This window comes from Microtus oregoni, unplaced genomic scaffold, assembly GCF_018167655.1.
Source record: "Microtus oregoni isolate MIOR12 unplaced genomic scaffold, Mior012 000015F_ref0000493, whole genome shotgun sequence".
Classification (NCBI taxonomy): Eukaryota; Metazoa; Chordata; class Mammalia; order Rodentia; family Cricetidae; genus Microtus; species Microtus oregoni.
Genome location: NW_024543074.1, coordinates 14,659,242 through 14,668,233, shown reverse-complemented (window position 1 = coordinate 14,668,233; position 8,992 = coordinate 14,659,242). Strand labels below are relative to the sequence as shown.

At 43.9% G+C, this 8,992-nt stretch overlaps 1 protein-coding gene across 11 annotated transcripts in view; it reads left to right on the top strand.

The window, feature by feature from the left end:
• Positions 1 to 1,865: 1,865 nt before the first annotated feature.
• The window catches only part of Synrg (synergin gamma), a 72,790-nt gene continuing 65,663 nt past the window's right edge, over positions 1,866 to 8,992 (top strand). For 6 of the 11 annotated variants that reach the window (XM_041664284.1, XM_041664282.1, XM_041664280.1 and 3 more), the window contains exons 1-2: positions 1,866 to 1,946; positions 6,941 to 6,981. In XM_041664284.1, coding sequence (XP_041520218.1) covers positions 1,876 to 1,946; positions 6,941 to 6,981 — 112 coding nt within the window. In that variant the 5' untranslated portion in view covers positions 1,866 to 1,875. The remainder of the gene's footprint in view (positions 1,947 to 6,940; positions 6,982 to 8,992) is intronic. The other 5 variants (XM_041664287.1, XM_041664286.1, XM_041664283.1 and 2 more) reach the window with 1 other exon arrangement.

The following is an 8,992-nucleotide window of genomic DNA, read 5'->3' as shown; positions in this document are numbered from 1 at the left end:
GTATTGATAGCCTTCATCCACCCCTGCCAAAGCAGTGCGATCATTTGCAGACCAAGGTGATGCACAATGCGCAGGTTTTCCTTAATTACCTATTTTTGTACAGTGGGATTCAAAAAGACTTGATGCTGGTAGGAGCACAAACTGGTGCCTAGAATTGCACGGGATCTGTGCTGCCGCGGGACTACAGTGCAGACGACTGCTGGCGTCTGAGTTAAACCTCGTGCCTTACTCAGCAGTTGACGCTTCATTCTAAAGTCAGCACGTGAGACCTCTTTAATGTGAATTTGTCTAGAGAAGCCCAGACTGGCCTGGAACCCACAGCAATCCTGTTTCAACCCCTTTACTGCTGAGAATACAGACGTGAGAGGAGACTATCGTGAATAGATGGGACAAAGTTTTTTGTTGTTTTTTTTTTTCATCAGAATTCACTTAAATAGGCTGATTGCTCCAGGGAGTGGAAAATGAAAGTACATAGTTTCTATTCTTGCAGATCTCCAAGTCAGTGTGTCTCCTGGAAGTGGCTAAACCGTTGGAACTGTTTGCCTACTGTGTTCTTTAGTTTCTCCTGTATTTCAAGATTGAAAGTCGCTCTGTGTCTGAAGCTTTGTAAACTCACAACAAATATTCCTTCAACAAACATTAATTTTTAGGAACACAGGGCTTGCTGACAGCACCATTCTTGCAATTAATGAAGGAATGCAGTGATGAAGTACAAGGAACAAATTGTGTGGTAAGGCTGTGATCCTGAAGCAGCTGAGCAGGACTAACTCAGATGGGGACAATTCCTAATCTACTCCTGTGTTCTCTTTATTCACTGCTGAGCAACCATCTGATCCCTGTAGTAGCTATAACACATATCAGCTTGCTTTGTCAACGGGTCAGTGAAGAATCCAGGACTCTGCTACATAAATGTTAGCTTTGTCCAAGGAAGAAGAAGAATGAAAACAGTGAAGAGTTCAGAGCAAACAACAATAAGCAAAAAGATCCCACAAATACTTGGCATGGTACTAGGTAGAGAAGCAGACTTTGAAGTCAGGCTGTCCTGGATTTGAATCCTGGTCTTGCTGCTTGTAGCTCTAAGATCTAGGCATATCACATGAACTTCTTTCAGGACTGATTTTTCTTATTTCTGAAATAGCAGTAATAACTCATAGCTGCAAAATTCCTGTTGGTGGTTTATGTCTAGTAACAAATAGCCTATTAGGAGTTTGTCGGTGAAAGCTGTAAGGCAAGCCGTGGCAGAGACCGACTGTAATTATCCAAGAGCTTGGCAAAGTTTACTCCCAACACGTTTTCCTTCCATGAAGCTTGATTAGGGCTGAGGTGTCAAGGTAAAAACATCCCCTGCGTAGGTTCAGCACATTTGTGCTTGTTGCACCTTGCTAGGAAAGGGAAAACTACTTGACACGATGGCAGACTCAAACAAGAGTAGTGCACTTTGGAGGGTATCCTTTTCATGTGTACTGGGCTCGTGTGTTCTTGGCTGGTTTCCTAAAGGAAATTTTAAATACCGTCAGTGCCTGTGATGGATTCTGCAAAGAGTGCCAGGACAAACAGCTGTAAAGCCATCAAAAGGCCGCCTATTGTGTAAAGGAACGGCAAAAGTGCACCTGTGCTCCGTCATCCCGTTCAGAAATCAGGACTTGACTCTGCACTGATGCAGACCCGCGTTTGCAAAGGGACTCCACTCTGAGTCCACAGGGCTTGAATCCCACAACATGCAGCGGGGGGCGCGCCGCTCGTGCCCGAGGGCTCTGGAGTCACGTGGACGCGCGGCCCCGCCCCGTCGTCGGCCCCGGCTTGGTGGGGCAGTGTCTGCCCCGGAAGTGCCTGTCTTCGGCTGACAGCTGCTGGCACGGCGGCGGCCCGAGCAAGATGGCGCTGCGGCCGGGAGCCGGAGCCAGCGGCGCGGCGGGGGCGGGCGCGGGGCCCGGCGGGGCAGGCAGGTGGGTCGGCGGGGCGGGGCGGAGCGCGGGACCGGCGGGGCCGGCAGGTGGGTCGGCGGGATGGGCAGGTGGGGTCGGGCTCACGGGCGGCGGTTGCGGGGCGCGGGCGTCCTGGGGACCCGCGGGGAGCGCGCTCCTGTGCAGGCGCCGCCGCACCTGTCGCGGGGCCTCTAGCGCCCGCGTTTCCCTTCCAGGCTTTTTGGGCTTGGGCTTGAGCTACTGTTGGAGCGAAGGCTGTGACAGTCTGGTCACAAAGCTGGAGGAGCCTTTCTGAGAGTGTCTGCAGTTTTTGTCTTTCCTCTTCTAGAGCGTCTTGTCCTGTCCTTTTTCTTTTCTAAACGTACAAATAGGAAAACCTGAAGACCTTTGAATTAGTAACTGTCTTGAGATAGAGCTTGTCTTGTAGATTGACTCTTCACTTGACTGTCTCCTTTTTAAAAAAAGACATTTTGAAACAAAGAATTCACTGAGCAAAAGCGGTGATGCTCTTGTTACAACAAAAGCTTCCAGACTTTATTGAGCTCTTTTTTTAAAAAAAAAAAAAATTCTGCCCTTTGTTATATTGCAGATAATTATTAGCCTGTGCTTCCTGTATCCAGAGTGGTAAAGGGGCATTTGTAACTTAAGTTTATTAAAATTTAGCGAAATGTTTGATTTCAGAAAGTCTGCACCCCCGTTTTTATCATGACTTAATCTGAGTTTAATTAGCTAACATATACAGCACACACATTTTCATTTTTAAATATCCCAAGTTACCTTTGGAAAACAAAGTGTTTGGGTTCTTTTTTCACATGTAGTTTAATTTTGGAATCACACTCCAAACGTGTAAAGGATTTTAAAGTTGCCACCCCTTACAGGTGCATATATGTGATATATATACACACACATGCGTGCTAGGAAAAAGGCAGTCACTTGAATAAACCAACTGTGTGTGGCTGGGTTTTCCACTTCCTCTTTGTATCTTTGATTTGAAAATGTTTTGCTTCCTCCTTTGTTTTTGTAACAGTTTCATTAGGGTTTTTTAAGAGTGGCCAGTATAAATTGTTTTTGCCTGCGGGATATAAATATATACATGATAACAATTTCTAAAATGTTCTTAAATGGCTTTAGTCTAATCAAATGTATGATTTTAAAAAATTAGGACCAGTTCTAGGAATTTTGAAAGGATTTTATATTTTAGGCACAAATATTTTCTTTATTTAAAGAAAAAAAAAGAATAGGAGGAATCACAAGTACAGAAAGTTAAGGGCATCCCTTGGTTTGATTTATAGTATTTTAGCGTCCCAGGTCCAACCAAGTATGCTGGCGCATGCCTATAATACCAGCTCTAAGGAGTTGCAGACAAAAGGATCAGGAGACCAAAGACATCCTCAGCTACCTGGAGAGTCTGAGGTCAGCCTGGCACCCTGAGATCCTGTCTTAGGGAAAAGAACAAGGACAACAAACATGTATGCATTCCAGCTGGTACCAAATACATAGGGGACAGAAAAGCGGCTACAATGGTCCTCTGAAAGGCATGTGTTGCTACATTTATTAGGTACTTTGTTAGGCTGAGAAACTGTATACTCAGGAATACTTTGGTTTTGGGAAAGCAATGCTAAGAGCTAAAGTTATCTGATAAAAAAACTAACATTGTAGCATAATATGTTTGAAGAAAACCAAAAACTAGCACACTCTAAACCTTTGGCTGAAAAGCATCACAAACTAGTACTGACTTTGTAGCCTTTCTTCTGCCTTAAATGCCACTTCTTGAGTACTTTCTTTTAGCTACTTAGTCTTCTAAAAGGCCGGTCAAAGGAAGCCACATGCAAACTGTGACTTTTGACCAATTCACGAAACAGACTATCCTAGAGTACCAGGGTCATTAAATGTCTGTATGTGTAAAGTACTGTTTTGAAAATGTCCTTTGTTTTGAGACAATGCGTTATTAATTTAACTCAGGCTGATCTTGAACTCAACATATAGCCAAGGTAGCCAGACTTGTGATATGTCTGCCTCTGTCTTACTAGTGCTAGGATTGTGGGCAATACCACACTCAGCTAAGCCTTATTGTTCTTGATGCTCTGATGGGTTCAAAAGACTCTAGGCGTGTCCCAGTGCTTGAACTGTGTGTGCACAAGTAGCTTTAGCACTCTGTTTCCCTGCTCTCTTACAAGCTCCGTGAGTGTGTTGTCTCTCCATCTTCTGCAGTTTCTTGCCTAGCCTGGCATATTTTTTAATGTAAATATTTGTGGGTTCCACCAAAATGGGCAATAGTGAAGTTGATTTTCAGCTGCACCGAGCAAGAGGTGGAAGAAAGAGAAAGGAGTTGAGATTGTCAATGTGAAGCGGGGTGGGGATAGCAAGCACTATGGGAACAGCAAACACATCTGCAGTGCCAGTAGGCTGCTGGTGGGTCCAAGAAGAGTTTCATGAGGTAAGAAGGAAGGGAAAGGTCTGCCTAGTCAGAGAAGGCCATGAGGCTAACCTAGGGAAAACTCTGCCTGTCAGAGGAATCGCACCCTTTTAAGCCCAGGTGTGCATCTTCTGACAGGCTCTTTACTGAAGGGCTGCTTAGGCAGATGCCTCTCGCCAGTGCGGTGATAGATGTGTTAGAAACCAGAGTCTGAGGCAGAGAGGATCCATAGAGAAGACTACCTCAGCGGCCAGGCTTGAGACACGAAAGCAAGGGTAGCAAAGGTAGGTTGGTAGCAAAGGCTTGTGACAAACAGAGCTCCAGGTTGAAGACTTGGCAACTCAGCCTTCTTGGAAGCTTTGCTGTCATGCACACCCCGTAACCCACCCCAGCCCTGTCCTTCCCTCAAGCTTTGCCGTCGTATCTGCACTTAGCTGCTTGTCTAGCCATTCTTAGAATTAGTCGTCAGAGCCTGGCTGCGGGTGGGGCTTGTTGCCAAACCTCCCGACCTCGGTTCAATCCCAGGACTCACAAGGTACGGAGAGAAATGACCCAGGTTGTCCTTTGACCTCCACATGAACACACACCCCGCCCACCCACCCACCCACACATAAATGTAACAAAAAAGAATGATGGGGCTGGAGAGATGGCTGTGTTACAGCATTTGCTGCTCTTCCAGACCGAATTCTATTCCCAGCACTCGCTGGGAATAAAGGCTCATAACTGCTGTGACTCCAGCTCCAGGGGATCTGATGCCCTCTTCTGGCCAATTCGAGTCTACACACACAGAATCACAGGGAAAAAAAATTAGTTATTTAAATATTTCAGTCATAAAAAGATAGGGGTCACTAAGCAACTTTGGATTGTTACATTTTTACTAGAGTAAGTCATTTATCAGTACACTTGCTTTGTTCTTATATGTGTTTATTTTTAAGTAGCTTTTATTTATCTATAATAGGTATTATTTTAAAAAATCATTTTTTAGATTTATTAATGTGTAAGGGTTTTTGCATGTTTATATACACCACACACATAACCTGGTGCCCTCGGAGATCAGAAAAGGGTGACAGATCCCCTGGATATGTAGTTACAGGTGACTGTTAGCCAACATATGGATGCTAGGAATTGAACCCAGGTCCTCCACAAGAGCAGCTCACTAACAATCTCTCTCACCCTATGACGCATCTTATATCTTGTCTCTGTGGTTACCTTAGTTGGGACCTTGACAAATGTTGGGTTCTGTATCCTCACTTGACAGAGGGACAAGCAGATAATAAGAGGATTAAAACTGGGTAAAAGAGAATACAACTCACTCCAGGTTTTCACTCGGCTCCGCCATACTGGTGATTTGGATTTTCACGACTAGTTTGACAAAGTTGACAGGTTGACTACTCAGCTGTATCCCTTCTACCAAGTTTATCCAACTTGGTGTGTGAGTGACGCCTTGTAAAACAGACAACAGCCAGAGCGCTTCTTCACCTCAGACATTTTGTCCAGTGAGCAGAGCCTAGCATGGAGGCACACAGCTATAGTCCTAGCTGCTCAGGAGATGAGGCAGGAGGAAGGCTTGAGCCTAGACGTTACATCTTAACAGACAGACACAAACCAGTTAACACACAGCTCTGCTATTTATGGCCTCTTGTATGCCATAGAGAGAGAGGGCTTACCCTTGGGGCCTGCTTGTCAGCAGCAAGATTCACTCAGTGACCCAGTCCCTCTACAAAAGCCATAAGTAATACACAGCCAGATGGATGGCCAGCTAGAGTGGTAATGCGCCTTGCAGTTAAAAAGAAACAAAGCAAAACACTAAGATGCTTTAGAACCATGGGCTCTGAAGTTGAGTTTCAGGCTTTGTCCTGGGAGTGAGAGGACCAATGTAGTAAAACGCAAAGGCTCCTGAATTTGACAGAGTTCCTGGTGCTCGCTATGCTGCACAGAAACTCTCAAGTCTGACTCTGAAATTGAGAGACTTTCCCAGTCGAGAGTTTTCCTTTCTTGGTCTGATGTGTATTCAAGATTGCTAACTACTTCAGTCTTCCACACAGTAGATGCTCATTAAATGTTCACTGAATGGACGTGAATCCAGCCCTCCCATTTCATGGTCTGGAGAATTTTGAACCCAGGGAAGTCACAGGTGACAGAGTCAAGAATAATGTCAGGATTGCCTATTTTCTTTTTTATACAAAGTTCCTTCCACATTAGCAAACCGATACTTTGTATCATAGGGAAATTTGGTCTTTATTAATATTAGTAATTCTCATGCTAGAAAGGTGACTCAACAGTTAAGAGCATTTGCTGCTCTTGCCAAGAACCTGGATTTAGGTCCCAGCACCCATGTGACAGCTCACAACTTTTTGAAACTCCAGTTCTAGGGGATCCAACACCCTCTTATGGCCTCTGTGAGCACCAGGCATGCATGCAATGCAAAGACAAACATGCAGGCAAAACATAAATGTAAATAATTTAAATAGTAAGTCAGCATTGTGCTACTGACCTGATCCCAGGCTCTGTCTGGTTCTTTCCTTCAGGTGAGAATCAGGTTTTGTTTGAAATCTAAAACAGATGAAGATACTGATGTATTTTTGTATTCTTGTTTCAGCTTCATGTTTCCTGTTACAGGTGGAATGAGACCCCCTCAAGGTATGTGAGAGCTAACATTTCTCTGTCAGTCCTGGAATGGAACTCAGGGTCTCGCACATTCTAAGCAAGCACTCTGCTCCTAAACCACATCCTCAGCCCCAAACCTAAGCTGTTTTTCACTGTTTCTGAACTTAGAAATTAAATGGCTAAGTAGAAGATAAGTTAAATTGCTGCCCAATGAGGTAAAATTATCCTATAGTCCTAACTTTGTATGACACCTTCTCTTTAAAATTTCTTTTAAAAAAGTTTGGCCAGGAAGTGGTGACACACGCCTTTAATCCCAGCACTTGGGATGCAGAGGCAGATGGATCTCTGTGAGTTTGAGGCCAACCTGGTCTACAAGAGCTAGTTCCAAGACAGCTAGGGCTGTTACACAAAGAAACCCCATCTTGAAAAATAAAAACAAAAAAGAAAAAAACAAAAGAAAAAAAAGTTTAATTTGGGGAGTGAAAGAATCACTCTTAATGTTTCCCAAACTTACTAACCCATTATATCAGTAGGTTGCTATTTAACCTCGGCGAAGAAGGGAAACTTTTCAGGGCAAGGACAGAAAGAAAGAACAAGTGATGACACTGAGACAAGCTGTCCTTCTCTCGTCTTCCTATTTGGTCTCTGCCTTCTTTGTGCCAGAGGACAGGAGCTGTTATCTCGCTCCCCAGTGTCTCCAGTACCCTGCCTGAGTGTTATGGTAGATTCCATGTGATGTTTGTTGAATGAATAAACAAACCTCTTTAATATCTCATGCATGCTTTTTCCATGTGTAGTGGTCTTATTATAATGATAATATAATAAAACATGAAAGAGATCTGATATTCTAGTTTTAAAGTCTTTAAGTCTCAAACTAGTGTAATATACGGCTTTAATCCCAGGATTTGGGAACAAGAGGTAAGCCAGTCTCTTAAATTTGGGGCTAGTCATAAACTGAGTTCAAGGCCAGCTAGGGCTACATAGTGAGACTGTCTCAAGAAAGGAAAGTATTTATGTCTCAGCCAGATATGGGGGCATATGCCTTTAATTCTAACATTTGAGAGACTGAGGCAGGGTTGTGAGTTTGAGTCAACCTGGACTGTATAGCAAGATGCTATCTCAATAAAGAATAAAAAGATTTTAGTCTCCGTTTTATCCCTGGAAATGTCTCTGTTCAGTGCACCCATCTCTTGGCTGTAGAACTGGAGCCCGCCGGCATCACCGGCATCAGTTCTGGCCATACCTTGAATGTAACTGGAGTTGGGCTTAAAATATTGACCCATTCTGCTATAGACAAAAATTGAGGGAAGAGTTTGCCTACACTTGTTTTTTTTCTGCTCCCTTCAGTAGCTCCACTATCTTCCCCTCTACTCCCTTCAGCCTCCAGCTACTTTTTTTTTTTTTTTTTTTTTTTTTTTTTTTTTTTTTTTGTGGTTTTTCGAGACAGGGTTTCTCTGTGGTTTTGGAGCCTGTCCTGGAACTAGTTCTTGTAGACCAGGCTGGTCTCGAACTCACAGAGATCCACCTGCCTCTGCCTCCCAAGTGCTGGGATTAAAGGTGTGCGCCACCACCACCTTTGAAAAGTGGCCCCTCTCACAGTGCTGGCTGGCTATAGTACACTCCTTGGGGAAACAGAAACTCCTAGGTCACCAGGAGATAAAAGATAAAGGGAGCTCAGAGCAGTGGGAATTAGCTCATGTTTCCATCAGTGGAAGAGGTGGAGTTGCAGGCCAATTTTCCAAGGGTCAGTTGTATTCTTTTCATTGTGTGTATGAGTATGTGTTTCTCTGCTTGGGTGTCCCAGATTTACATCAAATGACTTAAGGTATTTTGTCCTACAAAGTTGTGTTTACTGTGTGGTTCATTGCTTTGCATTTTTTTTACTCTTTGAGGTAAAAATCCACACACTGAGCAAAGAAACTGAACAAGAAAAAGATCCCAAGGATTGCCTGATAGTTCTTAATTCTAGAACTGGGATTTTTTTAAAGACATTTATATGTCTTTAAAAACACACACAAGTGTATATGAGTGTATCACTTGTGTG